Source organism: Limulus polyphemus, unplaced genomic scaffold, assembly GCF_000517525.1.
Source record: "Limulus polyphemus unplaced genomic scaffold, Limulus_polyphemus-2.1.2 Scaffold13, whole genome shotgun sequence".
Taxonomy (NCBI): Eukaryota; Metazoa; Arthropoda; class Merostomata; order Xiphosura; family Limulidae; genus Limulus; species Limulus polyphemus.
The window spans coordinates 1,779,190-1,801,687 of NW_013665623.1; the positions used below are offsets into that span (position 1 = coordinate 1,779,190).

General features: G+C 32.5%; 1 protein-coding gene and 1 long non-coding RNA gene across 5 annotated transcripts in view; one reads left to right on the forward strand and one right to left on the reverse strand.

The window, feature by feature from the left end:
* LOC111085251 overlaps positions 1 to 18,595 on the forward strand; it is a 36,161-nt gene extending 17,566 nt beyond the window's left edge. Inside the window, exon 3 of the long non-coding RNA XR_002610078.1 lies at positions 18,520 to 18,595. This is a non-coding gene — a long non-coding RNA (uncharacterized LOC111085251). The remainder of the gene's footprint in view (positions 1 to 18,519) is intronic.
* Positions 1 to 22,498, reverse strand: part of LOC106456969 (GRAM domain-containing protein 1C-like) — a 75,198-nt gene that overhangs the window by 41,755 nt on the left and 10,945 nt on the right. For 3 of the 4 annotated variants that reach the window (XM_022382940.1, XM_022382929.1, XM_022382915.1), the window contains exon 2: positions 8,291 to 8,365. Coding sequence is in view for 3 of the 4 variants with exons in the window: in XM_022382929.1 (XP_022238637.1) it covers positions 8,291 to 8,365 (75 nt within the window). In the remaining variant the exon portion in view is untranslated. Of the gene's footprint in view, positions 1 to 5,442; positions 5,571 to 8,290; positions 8,366 to 22,498 lie in introns of those variants that run through there. The other variant, XM_022382926.1, reaches the window with a different exon arrangement.

Below are 22,498 nucleotides of genomic sequence, written 5' to 3' on the forward strand. Positions count from 1 at the left end.
TCACGTCTTTTGGTGTTCTCTCCTTTACGAGCACATGATCATAAACTGTTCACGTATTAGTAGATCTGTCAGTCCTTCAAAACTATTTTCACACTTGTTCATGTCAGTCCACCTTATGAAGTATTGCTCTAGACATGCTACTAACTGAAATACAGTTTCTCCAGTGTTAGGTTTCACTTCTCTGAATTTCCGGCGAAAACCTTCCTCAGTAAGGTCATAGTATTTCAGCAATGCCACTTGTAGCTTGTCATAGTCCTTGGTATCTTCTGATGTCATGTCTGCATATACTTGTAGGCCTTTTCCTGTGAGAAGTGGGCTAAGACAGACTGCTCAGTCGCCTTTGTCCAAGTTTTGACTTTGGGAAAATCTTTCATATCTTTCCATGACAGCATCCATGTAGTCATTCTGTCCATCAAATTTTGGAAGCTTGGGTTGGCTGGCCTTGACAGCATTGTCATTCTTGGGTCTTTTGTCTTTCTGTTGGATGAGCTTTGCAATTTCAATTTGTGCTCTTATTCTATCTATTTCCAGTCTCTCCTCTCTCCCCTTTTCTTCTTTTTTTTCTATTTTTGCTCTTATTCTCTCCCTTTCTATTTCCTTTTCTTATTTTTTCATATTTGCTCTCTCTCTCTATTTCTAGTCGCTTCTTTCTCTCCTTTTCTTCCTTCAATTTGTCTCTTTCTATTTTCCGTTTCTCCTCCTCTCTCCTATGTTGATTCTCTTCTCACTCTATTTCTTATTGTTGTTCAACAAACTTTAGTAGATCGCCATCTTTTAGCCAAAGTCGCTCACCTCTTTCTATCCATTTATCAAAATTAGTTAACATGGTTATATAGCGTGATTGTAAAATCTACACTATTTTCGCCACCACTACAATTGTGCGTATATAGGCCTACTTCTGCTGTCGTTCACGTCTCTTTCTACCGCCGTTTACCTCTGTAGTATCCTGGCTGCTTCGCCAATGTCAGGTTTTTTTACTGGGTCGGACTCTTTACAATAGATGTCTGTCACTTGTTGGCGATAAATTTTAACAATAAACGGACAGCACATAAACTACTTATTTTGAATATATTATTTTAAAACAAGTGGATTGTGTGATGTCTGTTTATTGTTGACATTGTCCCTATTTTATTGTTTATATTTATTGTCCCTATAAAAACCTGACACACATGGAGAAACATCATAACAAAAACCAAAATGATACTCTTCAGAACTCTAGTGCTCTCTACCCTTTTAGTTTCATGTGAAACGTGAACATCGAACTTGGAGACGAAAGGTGGATAGAAACGTTTTAAACAAAGGGATGCCGTAAAATCGTTTGAGTCTCTTAAACTTCAAACAAAACAAACGAAGAGGTTTACAACCAGGGAGAACTAATGGCCGGTTGAAAGATCCTATCTTCACCACAGTTAGAAACAGAAAACTATCATGGTTTGGCCTGTCAAATACCAAATTACAAAACACAATAGAAGAATACAGAAAGCGAGAACGTCAATAGAAGACATAAAGTAATACATCATGTAGATCAGTACAATACCATTATTCATTACTGTTTTTAATTAATAAACAAATAAAATTTGATACGTTAATAATTTTTCGTAATTCATGTGAGGATAATTTGAGAATTTCGCTATATTCGTTTCAAATAGTTTACGTTTTCTACAGAGTAATTCAGAAATACATTGAGAGGTAAATAAATTAGAAATGGAGAGGTACAAGAAAATAATTCTTAGTGGTATTGAATGAGATGTTTTAGGTCTAACTTTTAACATAATATTGAGGTCATTCAAGGTTATCTTCAAAGACACATCCTTAGGAAATTTTATTAATATATTAATATTATATTTTATTAATTAATATATTAATTCCATATTACTGGAAAAGATGTAGTTAATAAAAAACGACAAATTTTAAACAGAAAACATATTATTTCAAAACCATTCAACTTTATTGCGTTAATTGAATTTGAATCTTTATTATTCCAATATTTAATTTGTCTCAGTTCTTGTGTTGCTAGCACACATTTAAGCCGTTTCATGAAATGGTCTCGAATTAGCAGTCATGGACAATGGGATGACTCTTGGAAGAAATGAATATTCTACTATAAAGACACATTGGAATAGATAATATGATTGATATGCTTTAACTCTCGTATCTATATGTAATTTCACAAATAATTTGAGTTTAAGTAATTAGATTACAAACAAGTAATCATACATTCTTGGCCAAAATGTTTATATATTGTTCTATATTGATGTTATTGTCTACATGCATGGAGTAGTTATGGAGTAAATGACAAAGTAGTAACAGAGAAGGTAGCATATGATCGGACAAACATGTACGAGTTGTTATTCTGGTCTGTATGAGTTGTTTTGAGCATTTGTTCGTCAAAACACACAAAGACACCTGTTTTCTATAAAAGGGTGTGCTTTTGGTATACACTTTTTCAAAACATATCAACGCTTTATTCAAACAATTCCTCTGTACTTGGTGTAGAGTCATCCCAGAAGTTAGAGGCCGTAAAATTGTTCTAGTGTCCAAAAATGGTATGAAGCAAACGGACAATGCCAGAACAGTAGGCTACACCCAGTGTACTGTATTCAGAATCTTGAAACATCGTCGGACTACAGGAAACGTTGTTCCTGGAAAGTCTACTGGTAGGCGCCGAAAAATAACTGCTCGAGATGACCGTGTTTTGATCAAGTTAACATGTCAAGGTCGAAAGATATCTTGCAACACCTTACGACAGAAATGGCACGAACACATTCATTCCAGAATATCTAGAAGAACAGTGAACAGACTACTGACCAAACAAAGTTATTTTGCAAGAAGGGCTCTATGCACACCGATATTAACCAGAATTCACCACATTCACCGTGCAACTTGGGAAAGACAGCATGACAACTTACAGTTAGGACATTGACGACATGTCATCTTTTTAAATGAGTCCTGTTTCCGGCTTGTTAAAACTGATTTTTAGAATGCTTGTTGGTCGTTTGCCTGGAGAATAAATGAGGGAAGACTGTTTTTCCCACAGGGAACACACAAGAGGTGATGCAGTACATGTTTGGGCAACTATATTCATCCTGTTGGAAAAACTGCTCTCCATATCCTCCAGGGAAACGTCAATGATGCCTCCTACAGACATCAAATGGAGACGATATTTCTGCCACAATAACTTTGTGTTCCAGGATGACAATGCCACTGCCCACAGTGCGCGTATTGTTCAGGATTATCTCCACCAGGAGGACGTTACAAGATTGCTGTGGACAGCAAAGTCTCTATATTATAATCTCATTAAGAACTGTTGGGCATAACTGAGCCGGAAAATCGCTAACCACGACCATAAACCAGCTACTGTAGCTGAGTTGAAGTGCCTTCTAATGACAAGTTGGAATTAAATCACGGTGAATCACACCAATAACCTCATCGACAGCATACCTCGCTTGCCGAGATTATTAGAGTATGAGAAGGACCAACCAAGTACTGAATGTTTAATATGAACTGCTATAAGGTTACAGACCCCATCTATAATAATTAGATGTTATATTTTGTCATTTATATGTTTTAGTAAGGTTTTGTTGTGATAGGTGAAATGTTGAATTAAAGGTGTCTGATAAAATTGTTTTCTGTTCTAATAAACCGTTTATGATGTCCATAGAACCTGTATCATTATACGAATTACATATGTAGATGTTTTATATAACATGCATTTCTCAGTTTGACAGCATTAAGCATATCTGTATTCAAACTTAATAATAATGATCTTATTTGGTACAAAATATTCAAACATATTGGTCAAGATTGTATTTAAGCAAATATATAAAAAATCTTAGCAAAACTTATAGTAGTGTTAAGACTCTTGATCAGTACTACAGTGTAAATCTAAATGATTTATTATATCGCTGATACAGTGAAAGCAAATCTGAATACACATTTAAAAATATTTAAAGCATCTTATAAATAACATTCGAATGTCACGATCAGGGAATATTTAATATTTTAAACATTTTTCTTTTAAAAAGTTGGATACTCTAGACTCTAGCGGTTCACTGCATAAAATTTAAAATTAAAAGTAACTTCCCTTTAAAAATAATATTTGACAATCAAAAGCTTCAAGAAAATTTTAATTTCATGGAGTTTTTCCTATATAACTTAGATAGCAACACTATTTTATGTATTGTAAAGACGGCAAAACATTTTATGTAATATAAGTATAGTAAAAAACAGCTTTTCATACGGGTGTTAATATTATAGCATACTTTTACACAATTTGGGATGAATCTTCTTAAAATCTGTAACGTCTAAATATTAATTAGTGTAATTTATAAATGTTGTTATTGTGTGAAATGTAACTGGCCATAAGAAAAATTAAAACCAACTATCTGTTTAATATATATTTTCTGAAACAAGACAGTCTATATTGATTTTTTTATTCAGTATTTTCCTGCTTTGAATTTTTTCTTTTGATACACTAGTGGTTTTCATATTTGGTGGTGTACGTTTAACATGTATGTATATATATATAGTTATATGTGTGTAGATTAATTATAATAAAAACAACATTTTTTGAGGAAAAATGTATTGATATATTGTAAACGAGTATGCTTATTTTAAAATAATATCAATACAGGACCAGATGGCGCTAAAGTAGCATATCAATAATCAAGAAAACAAAAACACATAGCATTTTGAATAATTGTTTTTTACCCAAGCGGCAGCAAGATGGATTTATAAATTAGTTAGAAATGGTTTGAATGTATGTGATTACAGCATAACTGGCTACGAAGTAATCATGTGAAAAAATGTAGATGAAATTTACCGTGTATAATATAAATTTTCATTATATCAATACATTTTTTTTTCTTAAGCCATCAAATAATGAGCAAAATAATAATGAATTATCAAAAAGCTGTTTGAACGATGAAATGTATTAATATCTATATAGTTCGAAATAAGAAAGTTGATCCAAATTTATGCTACATCACTGTATTATTATCTTACATTTTCAAAATGATAGAAAATACGTCGCTGAAATACAGCGAATTAAAATGTATCAGAACAGACAACAACAAAAATAAAACAATGCCTGTAATGATATAGATGCACAAAGGGTTTAATAGATGTCAACTATTTATAAACAAAAAAGACGAAATCAGTTGGTTTAAGCAAAAATGTTCATGTGTTCATCAAGTACACAAAAGTAGGCATAATTATGATCTCATACAGTGATTTTGTATGTAGGGTCGAAAGAAACACACTAGAACATCAGAGACTGTGATAAAGAAAAGAAACGAGAAAAATAATTTCGTTCGATACAAAGAGTAACTGGCTTTAAGGTTGTTTATCGAGCTGGCAGTACAATATATGATTCATGGCGAATGAAGATTCGTGATTTTCGCATCATGATAACCAAGAACTGTTACTGGGAATTTAACTTACCTAGAAGAGGGCCACAAAGAAATTTCCCCGACAAGTGTAGTGCGAGTATAGGGAAAAGGATAACCAGGAACAGCATCTTCGTCTCTGTATTGCAGCATGAAAGCATATCAAGCATTCTACATGCTATATAATCGTATTTGAGCTAGCTTTCAGTAAATTGATTTTTGCTCCTTCTTACCACGAGGCGGCACCACGTTAAAATACTGCACTTAGTCTCGTAAATATTGGAAATTTATTTTTGTTTTTTATATGTTTACTTCTAGTTCTTGTTTTTACTGATGTCTTATGTGAGCAACATGAAGTAACACTTAAACATAGCAAGAGTAAGTGTTAAATGCCAATGAGGCACAATTTATAAATGTTATAACAATGAATGAATTTATAATTATACATCTTAATGTTATCATTCTGATATATAGCACGTGAATTTGTCCCAGTCTCAACTAAAGGTAGCCATACATTTGCGGTTAAGATATTTTTCTTAACCAAGCCTAAAAATTGTTGAAATGTAACTGATTTGGCCATTCTGGTTAATTGGCTAGGTTAATCCAGATTAATGGTTAGGGGATCGACAGACTCAAAATTCGAAACGTGACGCCACTGAACACATTCTCTACTTTCAGTTGTGGGTACGTTATTTTATTATTATGTTATTCTATTCAAAGAACTGGATAAAGCCCTTGAGAACACAAAACACAAAAGTTTCTTGCTTAATACATCCGACATCATATGGCACAAATGTTTCTTTTTTTTTTTCAAATTCATAACAAAGTATACAAATATTTCATTTTTACTACAGTTGTGATAAAGGTAAAGCAGTTGTGTTCTAAATAATATGTGATTGTAAAAATAAAACACTTGTATCCTAGTAATAACAATTGTGGTAAACTGTTGTACCTTTTGTTATCTTTTGTCTTAAGCATCAAATACCTTTATCCTATATTGTCAGTTAATAACATGGGCCACAAATAATTTTTGTTTAGCACAAGATATAAATAAGATACTCATTTTATATGTACCACAAGTGATGACATAAGACACAAGTGTATTATACTTATCACAAAAAATAATATAGTAAGCAAGCGTTTTATTTTAGCACAACAGTTAAAACAAAGCAAACGTTTTTTTTAACGTTACCAAAACAGATAGCGTAAAACATAAATGTGCTATGTTTATTACAACTGTTAGCCTAGGATACAACTGTATTATTTGCACCGCAAATTATAACATATAACAAAAGTGTTTTATGCTTACCACTAGGGTTAACATGGAACACAAGTGTTTTATGTTTTCCACATTATGTAACATATGACACAATTATTTAGGTTTACTACAAAAGATAACATAAGATACAAATACTGTATACTTGTAATATGGCACGATAAAATTGTTTTTTTTTGTTTATCATAACTAATAGCATAGGATAGAAGTAGTTTAGGCTTATCACAATAAATAACGTATTGCATAATCGTGCAATGTTTATCCAACTGATAACAGAGGTAACAAGTGTTTTATGTTTACTACAACTGTTAGCATAGGGTACAAGTGTTTTATGTTTGCCGCAAGAGATTACATAGGAGGCAAGTATTTCATTTTTATTGCAACTGATAACAAAAGACATAAGAGTTTTTTTTCCACATGAGATAACATAAAAGTGTTTCTTGTGTAATCATAACTGATAACATAAGATACAAGTAGTTCATATTTACACCAGAGATAACATGCGATACTGGTGTTTTATGTTTATCACTATTAATAACATCGGACACAAGTGTTCTATATTCACTACAACAGTTAACGTAGGAAACGTGTGTTTTCGTTTACTACCACTGATAACTTAGGACCTAAGTGTTGGGACTCGTATGATTTTTGGATAAATACTTTTTTCTCAAAAATTTGCTTACGTTCTTTTTTCATGTCTGAAAAATCGAATGTATCCATTTCCTGAAGGTAATTTTGGGAATGCTATGATGTCATTTCACAACTTCAACTATTTTCCTTTGACTCCTTTTGTTTGTGAACTGCCAGATGAGTTAAGGTATATCGTATTTTTTTAAATGGTTTTGACTGATACTACCTTACCCTAATCATTCTTCAACGCGTGGTTTATTTATAATACAAAAATTAATTAACTATAACAATAAAACATTAATGATACGAGATAAGAATTTGTTAAAATGTAAGAATAAACATATAAATAACTAAAGTGTCATAACATCGTGTTTTGCGTGCTATGGTAAGTAAATGTAGAATAGTTGATTATCATTTTGGTTGCACTACCACTCAGAACTGTTCTTTCTTTCATATTAGCCTTTACTAGAGATGACATTTTCTTAAACATTGTTTTCTTTAACCATTATTTGACAAAATTATGCGTGCGTGCGTGCGTGTGTGTATGCTTATAACTGACAAGCCACCGATAATAATCAAACACGTCATGCACCATTAGGGTTTGAGTAAGTGACATATGGGTGAACAGTGTTCGGATCTCACCCATGGAGGGCCCCTATGCCTTCCTCTTGCTTTCAGAGGGTACGTCAGTTGATAAATAAAGGATTGAAAATATAGTTAAACAGATGGATAAATATAGAGCTATCTAGAGTTAAACATAAAACGATAGGATTAAATAAATAGGCAGAAAAACAAATCTGAGATATATGTTTAGGTAACTGAAAAATATATATAAATAATTAAGTATATAAATAAACTAATATAAATGCGGCTATATAATCAGAGAGAGACAACTAGACTTAGGCATATAAGATAAACAGAGAGAGACACCAGCATAAACACACAGGTAATTAGAATTAAATACTTTGATAGATAAAAATATCTATACATAGGTTACCTCTGATGCTTTTCATTGTCCCAAGGCTCCTTCCTGGAACTGGAGTTACCATGGTTGCTCTTACTTCTTACGATCCTATTTAAAAATTATATAAATTATTAGAATACTGATGAAGCAATGAAAATATAATAAGTTTTGATACGATGAAATTTTGTTCATTTTTACCTCCTTTGTTTATGGTATTCACTGAGTGGCGTTCCTAATGCAAATCTTGTGAGACACGTATTTGTTCACTTGTCTGTGGTGAGACTTGTAACCTTCTTAATTAATGTCTCTATCGTGGGTGTTGTTTCCTTCTGTTTCAGTGGACACAAACATAACAATCACGCACATTTTCCGTGTAATTGGTCCAGTAGTTATAGTATTTAAAATAGACTATGAACAAACTTTGTTTAAAAGTCGTCGGAAGATACATTTTATTACTTTCACACGATAGTCTATTAGCCTTTGTGGCACAATATAACAGTTTTAAATCACAAAAGTTGTTTGGGAAATAAAATTGTAATAGTGTGACATACTTATAATAATTCACGTGATATATAGATTTATGGCTCATCATATTTTCCGTCTTTGTCTAATTTGTATTGAAACGAAACGATGTATCTTTATTTATTTTCAGACAGTTTTCGATGAATTCCCTTCGAATTCCGTACTCGGGATGAATTGACATATTGCGCAAATCTCTTAAATTCACTCAGCTCGTGATGAATTGAAGTTTACCACACATTATGACACAACGACACAATATATTTCTTTAAATTCTCCCCAAGTTTCACTTAACTAATGAGGAATGGACATTCTGCACATATCTTCTGTAAATCCCGTCTGAAATTTACTTAACTCAAGATCAAATGACACATTGCATACATTTTAAAAAAAAAATATATATATCTATGAATCCGCTCTCAAATTCACTTAACTCTTGGCGAATTGACATGTTGCATACAATATCACATTGTGACACGACATCTTCCTCTGAATCCTCATAATCAGATAATATGTTATATACATTGAGACACAATCCCTGTTTATGAATCCCCTCTCCACTTCACTTAAATCATAATGCGTTAATTAGCTATAACAATATAACATTAATTATACCAGTTACGAATTCCTTAAAATGTAAGAACAAATACATAAATAGGTAATATGGTTACTCTTGATGAATCGATGTGCTACACAATTTGCGACACACTATCTTTTTATCTGTTATCAAATTCACTTAACTCATGACCATTTGGCTTGTTTCACTTATTGCGACACTATATATATATATATTTCTATAAATGCCCTCTCAAACTCACATACATCATGATGAACTGACGTTGATCACATTGTGACACATTATCTGTTTATGAATCCTCTCTAAAATTTATATAACTCATGATGTATGCAGTGTTGCATATATTATGGCACAATACCTTTCACCGAATCCCCTCTCAAAGTCTTTTAACTCATGATGAATTGACGTGTTGCACACATTGTGACACAATATCTTTATCTATATTCCCTTTTAAATTCAACCTATCTCATTATGAATTGATAATTTGTACATATTGTGACACAATATCTAGTGTGTCTTTGTATGTTTTTATATTTTTACTGAGTTCTGTTACAGAGCACGTAAGATGGGTAAGGCCACAAAATTAGAGTGTGTTGGTACAGTTTTCACAGGGCAATTTTAGTAAATACTTATGAATGGTTGAATGCGATGTTGATTTTTGTGTGACCATACTTGATTTATCGTTCTTTTAATATTTTCACCGTCATTTTTAATCTTTGTTGTGTTTTTTGTTTTTTCACAAACAAAACGTTTTGCTTAAGGACAAGTATATTTGTTCTTATTGTTTCACAGTGCTTCTCAAAACATTATATGTCCGCGAACTTATACCGCTAGAAACCGGGTTTCGATATCCGTGGTTAGAGCACAGATAGCCCTTTGTGTAATTTTGTGCTTAATAATAAACAATAACAGCAACAAATCAAAACATTATGGAACCCTAACGGTAGAAAAAAAAGTTAGAGGCTTACAAGGGATGATGACATTGTCCGAACTATAATTCAAAGCTAGGCAAATCGTATTTACGAAAACCTGTGTGCAGAAGACGCTATTTTCTGTTCGTATTTCCCATGTTTAACAAGTACAACTCAAGAGTGAAATTAAATTATCCCGTATTTCACTTCATTGTCTGATCTTCTCTGATACGAATGAAATCAGATCCGGCATGGCCAGGTGGTTAGGGCGATCGACTCGCAATCTGCGGGTCGCGGGTTCGAATCCCCGTCACACCAAACATGCTCGCTCTTCCAGCCGTGGGGGCGTTATAATGTGACGGTCAATCCCACTATTCGTTGGTAAAAGAGTAGCCCAAGAGTTGGCGGTGGGTGGTGATGACTAGCTGCCTTCCCTCTAGTCTTACACTGCTAAATTATGGAGAGCTAGCGCAGATAGCCCTCGTGTAGCTTTGCGCGAAATTCAAAAACAAACAAACGAATGAAATCAGACAAGCGCAGAACGAAGGTGGGCACTATTACTACATATTAAACACGTGTGCGTGCCGCAGCAGTGACAAGCCCTAACTGGTCACTTTATAAAAATTCCAAATATGTATACTGTGATGACTAGCTAATTGATTGAGCCTTATAAATGTGTAGATATAGTTAGTCGCTACAAGCCAAAGGGTAAACGTATTTAAGAATCTTTACGACTTAGTAGGTGCTGGTTTAGTACGTCGTTGAAAAAATCGATTCTTTGTTTAACTGTTCATAAACACCTGCCATCATAATTTAACCCAAAAGTGGGAAGCGTTAATAAACATGTTAGCTACTAGAAAAACAAAACCAAACTGAAACTGTTAACTGTTGGTGACTAACGCGGATAAAATAGAATACTTTTATGAATCTTTCAGTTTGACTCTACACTGTAGTTTGATATACTTACAACAATAATGATGTGTTCATAAATCCTCCAGTGTCGTGTCCCTATTGCATGTATATTTTTCATGTTACAAGAATAATGCTGTCTTCATAAAAATTCCGGTGTTGTTTCTAGACTGTATGTATAATTTTATTTATTTTTTTACGCAAGTAATACTTGTAGATTATATCCTATCTTGTTTTTCTATTGGAATGACTATCAATGACGGCGTTAGCACATACGCACAGAGAGTGATGGTATTATAGAATCTTGTATATAATGTAATGCTCTGCTATTATGGAACAATGAGATGCAACTTTCAACAGATACACAAAACGAGACCGAACTGCAGCTTCACTTCTCCAGTAAAAACTCTGTCCTCTGTGCAGTAAATTGATGGTTTTGCTTGAGTTTTTAGAAATAAAATAGATTTTCACTGTGTTTAATTTCTTTCTTGCTTAAAGTCAGAATTCAGATTTGTTTCGTAGTACATTGCCTGAGAGAAACTAATTATTAGCGGAGACTACCTGAAAGGTGTACCTAACAATATCACTCCAGTGTTGTGTCTTCATTGTATTCAAATGTTGTCTTCTTATCTCAGAGACTTCCATTGTAGTCTCTACATTGGATGTATATAGTTTTGTATTTGCTAAAATGATGGAATATTTACGAATCTTCCAGTTTCTAGTAATGTTGGTACAAGTATGTACTTCACACTGAGCTATTAAGTTGTTATATCATTTGCTAGCAGGGGCTTCAGGAACTTTACGAGCACGAAACATAAGTATTCAATTTATGAGACTGCACGCAACACAAAATTAGTATGAGGTGAAACAAAACGCGTATTTTTATATTGCTTTGGTATGCTTATTATTCATCTCTAATATATTAACATACATTGTGAACAAATTTAATGCATTGACATTAAATACTTACGTCACTGTTCTCCAACGTCATTAAGAATATTCAAAAAACTGCGATCAAAGTAGAACATGATTATTTTTATACCACTAGAACTCTATTGTTTCAGTGACAGTTCTGTGAAGAGGGACTTACAAACCTGCAATGTAACATGCAAGTTTAAATGTGCATCAGAACTGCATATTAGATACATTTACATTTGCACACTCATGCGATATGTAGAAGAGACTAGATATATATATATATCAAGTGCTTTTTCTTTTATTCATAATATAAATAGTTAACTGGCGTCGTAACGATCTTCGTACGGAGGTGCTGCGCCTGTTACAGGATATCGCAACGACCGTGTAGCATGCACGTGATAGTGCTGACGTCAAAGAAGAAATAGGATAGGTTTTGCCAAACGCAACTCGTAATATCTGTTATTCGTTTCAAAAGTAGTCAGTAATATAGATATGAAGAATTTGTTTTAAAAGTAATCTGTAATATAAATACTTTGTTTCAAAATTAATCTGTAATATAAATAATTTGTTTTAAAAGTAATCTGTAATATAAATGTAAAGAATTTGTTTTAAAAATAATCTGTAATACAAATAATTTGTTTTAAAAGTTTGTTTGAAGTTAACCACAAAGCTACAAGATGGGTATCGAAACCCGGTTTATAGTGTTCTAAGTCCACAGACATACCACTGTGCCACGGTGTGGCGTTTTAAAAGTAATTAGTAAAATGAATATGACGAATTTGTGTTAAAAATAACCACGAAATAATCAGGAAATAATTTTTAATTAATCAGTAATATCAACTTGAAGAATATACGATAGATAGATCAGCTTTGGTGACGGCAAAAATATTTGGTTTCACCATTCCCTGAGTGTTTTATATCCATTTATAGCTATCATATATATTTAGTTTTTATCAAATGTTTTAAAAGAAAGCTTTAACTGTAGGTTTGCGGGAAATTAGATCATACGACAAATTCTTTTTTAGGTTTGGATAGAATTTCAAATTAGATTTTGAGAAATATTATCAAAAATTACAATATATAAACTATGATCAATGTACTTTGTGTCAATTACTATATATAAACTATGATCCATGTACTTTGTGTCAATTACTATATATCAATTACCATCAATGTACTTTGTGTCAATTACTATATACCAATTACCATCAATGTACTTTGTGTCAATTACTATATACCAATTACCATCAATGTACTTTGTGTCAATTACTATATATAAACTACGATCAATGTACTTTGTGTCGATTACTATATATAAACTACGATCAATGTACTTTGTGTCAATTACTATATATAAACTACGATCAATTGACTTTGTGTCAATTACTATATATAAACTACGATCAATTTACTTGTAAATTGGTAACTTTGTGTCAATGATATAAACGATTATCAATTTATATAACATAGTTTGTATTGTCTACATTGTAGCAATCTGTGTTACTCAGTTTTACTGTCTAGATTGTAGTAGTTTATTTCTCATAGTTATACTGTTCTAGATTGTGCAACCTTTTAAATACAGTTTTTGGTATATAGATTGTAGCAGCCTACTTAACACAGTTTTTATTGTATAGGCTTTAACTACCGCTTTCTATTTTGCTGTCCTTGAGGTCAGTGGCAACTTCTGTTGGATATATGTTTCTGAAAACAAGTGTTTCTCATATTTGCACTCAGGATGATTCATTACATCAGACTTTGGATACATTAGTTTTTTTATAATAACTTAGAGGCATCTTATAACTTATTCAACTTGATTTCATGAAGCTAATGTGTCTCATCACCAACGAACAAGGTCACGTACCGACTTAACTAGATAAATTTTATGAAACAGTATAATCAAATATAACAACTCAACTGCAACATGGAAATTGTAAGCACTACTAAAGTAAAAAAATGCCACCATTTTCACCAATCTCACACCCCTCAAAGACGCATTTTATAAGCATTTTAGTACGGCAGATTTAACTATATTAAAAGAAAAACACATGCTTACATTATAGCTTGTGTATTATTCACTGTCAATAAAGTCGACACGGTCATTTCTAGATTGGAATAAAAATAAACAGATAGTGGCTTTGTTTAATAAATAAACAGATAGTGGCTTTATTTAGTAGTTTTATATTTCTTATGAGGAATGCACATAAAACTTAGAAAATATATTTTTTTTATTGTAAGTAGTTCACAATAGATAATTAGGAATAAGATAATATACGTATATTTCCTGCTGTGCCGATCGCAGCCGTGTCGCGAACGTGCCGAACTGTGTATCTAACTTTCATTTATATTAAACATTTAGTAGTGTATAATGTCAAGGATAACGATGGAATTTTCCATGGTGTTCAGGCCGATTTTTCAATATGTGAGCTTTAAAATTCACTTTTAAGAAAATTAGCTTAAAATTGTTCCAGAATGTTGACTGATGTTGAATTTTTTGTGTGATTATAAAACAGATATTTTTTTTTGAAAAAGCAAAGTTTAACTTCATTATAGTTATAAAACATACACTAAACATGTTTGTAAAATGGCTTGGAGAGTTTTGATTTTTATTTTAAGTAAAAAGCATTCCATTATTGTATCATTAGGATATATAGCCTAATATCGACTCTCTAAGGTTCAATTTGCGCTATATCTATTTTATTAAAATGAATATCTGAATTATTATTATCAATATTTCATTTGATTGGATTGTACAAGAGATGAACGATGTTATATTACATTCAGATCAATTTACTGATGATGAGATGATTTGTGTAAAATATATATGTATGTATGCATACATTTGACCAGAAAAAAATATATAAATGAAGTAGAAGCATTAAAAGACAACGCTGTAATAAATTATCTTTGCTTATATGGAATATCTTTAATTTATGTCGAACGAAGAATAATGTTCTACAGAATACAACCGAAGACATTTCTAGCTTAGTTGGTTAACTGAATTAACGTCACTTGAGTTCTTATACGTGTTTATATAGTTAATAAACTTCACATACATATTTTTTCTTAGTTGACACATATTTATACTGTTTGCTGAATCTCCCACATAGCTATACAAGGGATATCTGTGCTAGCCGTTCATATATTGGAAGTGATATACAATGAAGAATGCAACTAGTCAACAATTCCCATCTCCACTTCTTGGGATACACTTGTCAGATCAAATAGTGGGATCCGACCGTGTTACGATCGTGCTATACGCGCACTTCACTTGCCTTTCTTATGTCCATAAACTTTATTCAGATAGTACTTATTCGTATCATGAACTGACTCATGTCACTGTAAACATAGAAAATTGCTGTTTATTACTGGTAATCAATAACACATATATTTAGAAATAAGGTTTTTTGTCCCCCTTCTGGCAGCAAAACTTTCTTCCTTCACCTCCCTCGGCTTATTCGTTCTCCTTCACATCTCCCGGTTTTTTCTATTTTTTTTTCGATGAACTTTTGTCTTTTATATCCCTATCTTAAACCCACGCCGAACCAGTCTCTTTATTTGTGATCTTGCCTGTTTACAGTATATCATATTATAACGTTTCATAACTATAAGGGTCTTGAAGCTTTAATACCGGCTGAACTTAGAAAAGTGGCCGCTATACTTGCTCACTCTGATAATTTTCTTATGACCTTCTTCTTCTTCTTAGTTTCTGTCGTTCCTAGTGGAAGTGTTGTTGCAGTTTCTGTAGCAGATTTGTTATCGGGGTGGAGTTGCTAGCCCCACGCCCAAGTGGGCATGTTTGATGCGACAAGGACGCGAACCCGCGACCCTCGGATAGCAGACCATCATTCCTATAATGCATCCATGGCCACAAAAGTGTGGATCACGACTTTTTTTTTGGCGGGGGAGTGGGGGGGGGGCAATAATATGGCTCAAGGCACGGAACCTCGGATCCACGTTTCCGCACACTAACCATCAGGCCACACTGGGACGTGCTTATACTTATGTCTAATAAGGAATAAAACGCGTGACTCGTCTAGAACATTACTTAGTTTATTACACAACAAAAACACTTAATATGCTAGCTTGTGTAGTACTGTATTTACACAAACAAGAAGGGTCGAAAAGTGGGTATATTTGAAGCGGATTAAGAGTTGAGGTCTAATTTTAGATTTAAATTAAAAAGATGTAACCTCATTTTTTTCCATGATTATTTCATCCTGTTTTCTTTTTGTTTTTACTTTTCATTTCTGTAAACTACCTTATTTATTACTTGCAGAAAGTTAGGTGTAAATTCTGATAACGTTGGGAAAAATAAATATAGGATAAAGATTTCGAAATTAGATGTTGTCAGTTTTCTCCTGGTAAAACTTTGTCTGCTGATCTCCTTGGGAAAATCCTGTCATGTACGCTGCCGTTAGCATTTTGTTACAGTTGTTTGTGTCTTATATTTATTTCCAAATTATGTTTTGTGTTTTACTGAGAATATTTTCAACCTAAATAGCACCTTATTCGACACACTCACTAAATGACCAGAGCATAGAGACCTCTAAATTTCAGGCCTAACCTGCATAACTTAAAGCTGATCATTAGTGGTATGACAATCATCATCCGAGTCTATTGCGTGCGTGACTACTTTGAACACAATTGTTGGATTGTCTGATCTGGATATAACGCTAAAAATCGGGTTTCAATACACGTGGTAGGCACAGCACATATAGCCCATTGTGTAGCTTTTGCTTAATAAGAACCAAACAAATATTTATAGCACATTCGCATCGGAAAGTACAATATTGTTTAGTGGCATAATGCAGCTCTAACCTCGGGCTTTCCAATCCGCAGTGCGGTACGCTAACCACTATGACCTTATTTTAATTATATTAATTATATATCATTGATAAAGTTAATTCATAATATTAAAATCACAGCGCTATAATCATTATAAAATGCCTAGATTATTAGTCCAGTCCCATTTCCAGGAAATCAGACTTTTCAATGTATTTTTCATTAGCATATGGTATACTATGGTATTTTTAGATAATATGGATAATATGAAGCGCTATTTTAGATTTTTGAAACAGAAGTTGACAAGAAACGAAATGACTTCCAAACACACCCAAGTCGCTGTTAATTCTTATCTACTCAAGATAGAAAGATGAGCTAAGGCTCTTTCGGAGATTTTAGGAAGCCAGAAATTCGGTAAAAGCAAAATAAAATGTGCAAGAATAAGCATTTAAGGCATTTTTTTTCAAAATTATTAAGTTTATGTTACATTTAGAAGATATGAGTAAAGTAGTGTAGTAGTCAACCCAAGTCCCACCTACAGCAGTATAACAGGTGACCTAAGGTAATTAACCTTAAGTTATGGACCAAGTATAGAATGAATGAACCTATGAGTTTTTGAGCATTAAATCCCCTGGAACGAGCAGTTCCTCAAAGAAAACGAATCAGTTGTTAGTCTTAAGAGACCATTCCTTATTGTGTAATCGGCATGAATCAAGATGAAAGAAAGTACAAGCTTATTATTGGTGGGCCACAGACATTCAAATTACACGAAAGCGCTAATAAGAGACATAGGATGTGAAACATAAGAAACAGAGAAAGGGTTTTAATATGACTTTTGATCAGATGAGCCTCTTATGTAGCACAAGTCATGTTATTAATAGTTCACAAATACAGACAAAATTGATAGATTAGAATCATCTGCTGTCACTAATCCAGTAACAACCTATGGCTCTGGCAGTAGACCATTAAACTGTCCATGTTCATCAAAGCCAATAGATTGGAAACTGTAAATGTTATATTAGAAGCTTACGAAAGATAGTCTAAGCACAGCAGTTTTTGCATATTGATATGAATTTAATACCTTGAACCTAAATACTGGATATAGACTGAGTATCCTAAGCTGATATATTCGGAACCTAATATATCATAATATAAAAAAATAAGTGGCACCTGGTATTAAGAAGACCACGATCTTTGGTAACGGATCTTAAAGCGTTAACCTGACTTAAAGTTTTATTCACGGCTACAACACGTAACTGTGTTTAAAATAACTTATTTTTTATATTAAAAAAGAAAAAAAACACTACGTGTCGCTAGGCTCACCTAGTATCGTCTGGAAGATATATTTGAAAAACGGAACAAAGACGATACGAGTTGCAGCACCAACAGTGATACTATATCGCTGAACAATGAACTAAAAAGTCAAACACGATTTTTAAAAAGCGAAAAATTAAAATAATATAATTTTATACGTGGATATTGGTTGATGCTAGATTTTTGTTTTTAAGAAGAGATTCTTTGATTTTTCTTCTATATATATTATTTTCCAATGATTTTAACACCCCAAAAAATAAATAAATTATTATTTTGATTCACCTGCTCAAATACGATGAAATGGACTTTTAAACGTTCTTTTAATTTTATAGATGCTTGTCGGCAGGTTTCTATCGACTCGTAATTTGACACAAGGGGCCTAAGATGTCTTTGTCAACAAATTTGGGTAATACAATTTGATCTAAATTTCACACCTCTATCCACGTTGTATTTTTAATTATTTTTAAAAAGTCTTTTAGATAGCACGAGAAAGTTTAGTGATATGTGGTACAGCACAATAAAAATATATTGTTGTTTTTTCTAAATCGTAGGTTGTAGCTTCAGGTTATGATTCATTTCTTCGGGATGATAAAGTTTATTTATGTGCGTGAGAGGATTCTTGTTTATCAAAATAGGTTGTGATAGTAACATATTTATTTCTGTTGGAAAAGTCTATTGAGAGGAACAAATATCTTCATCTGTATGAAAAAGGGGTCTTTATAATCCCTAATTTTTCCAAAGGATCGTGGAAAGAATTCCAAAAAATATAAATTCCCTAATGTGTGTCTTTACGAAAACTAGTAATATGAAATCATCTTTCACTTTTGTAATCAAAACTTAAAAAGATAAATTTTTTCAAGAATTTAATTTCCAACTATAAGCATGATGTTGTGGCGAAATTCATTCAAATGTGAAAGAAAACTATCAATATATAAGCAAGTTTCATAATGGATCCAAAAATTGGAGGGTGAAAAGTAAATAGTAATTTCTTCACTTCTAACTATAAATAAATTGGCTAAAAACATACATATCGTCAATCTGGTCATAATGGACATTCTGAAAATCTGTACGAAAAGCGGAAATGAAAAAAAAAAAGTTTTGATTTGGAATTGGAGTCATTTTAAAAACAAGCTCAGTGAATTGTTTCTTTAACAGGCACTTGTGTAAATAGATTATTTTTGGAACCAATGCTAACCATAAAGAAGCTCGGGTCAGAATATTTTAGTTTTGTGACGAAATATTCAGATTTTTTAACAAAAGAAGAAGCTTTAGTGACATGAAGAGTAAATGCCCAAATCAGGTAACTGTAATACTTTAAAAGTTATGGCTTAAACAACAAAAGCATATATCAATAGCATTTAAGAGAAAACTATGTCTCTCATCTTCCTGCCTAACTGATGAACTCTGGTACTGGGCGAAGGCTTCTTGAGCAAACTTGAGAAAGACAAAAGATAGATCTGAAATGTTAAACTAAATGTGTCTGATGTTGTATCCGTGATGGACCAATCAAGAGGAATGTGGTAAATTCTAATTACCTGTTTTGATAAATATCAACCAATTCTAATAAAAAATGCCTAAATTTGATCAATACCGAATGTAAAAAACTGCTTTCTCTACATTTCTGTTGATTGTGTTACAAATTCTGATGGGTCGTTTAGGAAATTTTGGTAACTTGATCATACATAATTAACCCATTTAACATCGTATAAGTTCGAATAACACTAGTTTCGAAGTTAACATCAAATGTGTATTTAAAAATTTAGATTTTTTTTAGCTAGAACCAAATTATAATTCTACTTGTTCAATGTGTTGATAATATGGGAAACAATTCTCAGGTCATATTTTCTAACTGGATTCGTACAGATAGCTAGATAGTGTATATATATATATATATATATATTTATTTATTTAGACGTGATGCGCAATTTTCTTAAATATAATAATATTCATACCTATTAAATTAAATAATAGGTCGATACTTGTGCATTTATATAATTTGACTTATTTTCCGGATTTAAATTATGACGTAGAGGATAAAAAAAATGAACTTTAAGTTTATACAGCTAGTCCGTGTTCCGGAAATGTCAGACTCTGAGATCAGCTCATTAGAGACGAGAAAATGAATCTTGCCATAATCTCCACTCCACCCCAACTTCCTTCATAATTGGGCGACATAATAATAATCAATGTTGATGTTCTTGAAGATCTCTCTGACATTTAATGTCTGCTTTCCTAAGTTATACTTTGATTGACGCATTAAGTTCGCTTACAAAGATTATAAGTCGATTAAATGTTAATAAGAAAGAATAAGTATTTAAAGGAAAATGTTTACAAAAAGCTCCTTTTCTCGAAACAGTGGTTTTATTTTAATAATTTCTAATAGAAAATTACTAAGACTAACAAAATAAGAGTTTTTAATTGTTTGTTTGTTTTAGTGCAAAGTAACACGAAGAGTTATCTGTTCTTTGTACAACGCGGGGAATCAAACCCTGGATTTTAGTGATTTAAGCCAGTAAACTTATCGCTGAGTCATTGGGGGCAAGTTTTTAATATATGTGAATTTTAGATTGGGGAGATTTAGACCGTTTATATACCACCATTCACCAATCATACACTAACAAATACCACCATTCATCAATCATAAACCAACAAATACCACCATTCGTCAATCATACACAAACAAATACCACCATTCACCAATCATACACTAACAAATACCACCATTCATCAATCATAAACCAACAAATACCACCATTCATCAATCATAAACCAACAAATACCACCATTCACCAATCATACACCAACAAATACCACCATTCATCAATCATACACCAACAAATACCACCATTCACCAATCATAAACCAACAAATACCACCATTCACCAATCATACACCAACAAATACCACTATTCATCAATCATACACCAACAAATACCACCATTCACCAATCATACACCAACAAAAATCACCATTCACCAATCATACACTAACAACTACTACCATTCATCAATTATAAACCAACAAATACCACCATCAATCATACACTAACAAATACCACCATTCACCAATCATACACCAACAAATACAACCATTCATCAATCATACACCAACAAATACCACCATTCACCAATCATACACCAACAAATACCACCATTCACCAATCAGTAACAAACCCGTAATTACAATCCATATTTTATGTAAACACACATAAATAACTGACACAATTAGTTGTATAGGAATATAATAATAAAAATAGTTATTAGGCATTTTCTAGCACTTATGAGTCAAAATTCATATAAAATAAAAATAATGTCAACAACTTTCACATACAAATGCCAACAAATAATCGATATGGCGTAGATGTTAACATTAGCCATAGAGATAAGAACAATAATCAGTTACATTTATCTGATATATTTAAATAATAAATACAGCCATATTAATGTCTGCCACACGCGTGAAATATTTTACAACATATTGCAAAACAAACTAGTCCCATGCACACTATGCATGTCATCAGCCACCATCGATGTCTACCTCATCTTTTTCTCGAACACTGTTTGACATTCGAAATGTTTTTCAGCTAGGAAATATAATGGCAAGTTTCGTGATCCCATCAGAACGATAAATGTAAACTCATCTTTGAGACTATCTTAATAATAATAATAATTTTGCACCCTGTTCTGCTTCTAAGAAAGATACTTGTTTGTTTACTTTTTTTTATAAGATGGCGTACGTGGGTTACTAGGTTCTAGAGTGTATTCTAAAGCTATATAAATGTTACACAGAATAATAAGAAAATAGGTAGTCAAAGATCGTGAAGACTGTTTTGCCCTATCAAATGATGATAAAATTATAGTCACTGCTAGAACTAGGTAAGCTCTACGTCTGCCTGTTGATGAAAAATAATGATGAACGAAAAAAAGAAATCTCAGTTTTGGCTATTCGCCGGTTTTCGATTTTGGGACGCTCTGGATAGCTGAAAAGCGGTATATACACTGGAGATAGAGCAACTATGCCAGGTAGTTCTTCATATCTAGCTTCTGATGACCCAGATATGTATTGATTTTTTTTATTCCATACATAACCTAGGGGTTGGCCCTAACGACACCGATTGTATAACGAACAAAGTATTGAGTATTCTATATGTTACATTCAGCTAATACTCATCTATCACACAGGACTGCGAATTTAAACTTCATAAAAATTGTTTTGGTTTTAATAACGGATTTCCTATAATTCAGCTACTCAGATTTCGAAAACAATATTTTTTTTTTATCACGTAAGGATTTTTTTTTTAATCGGGAAGAA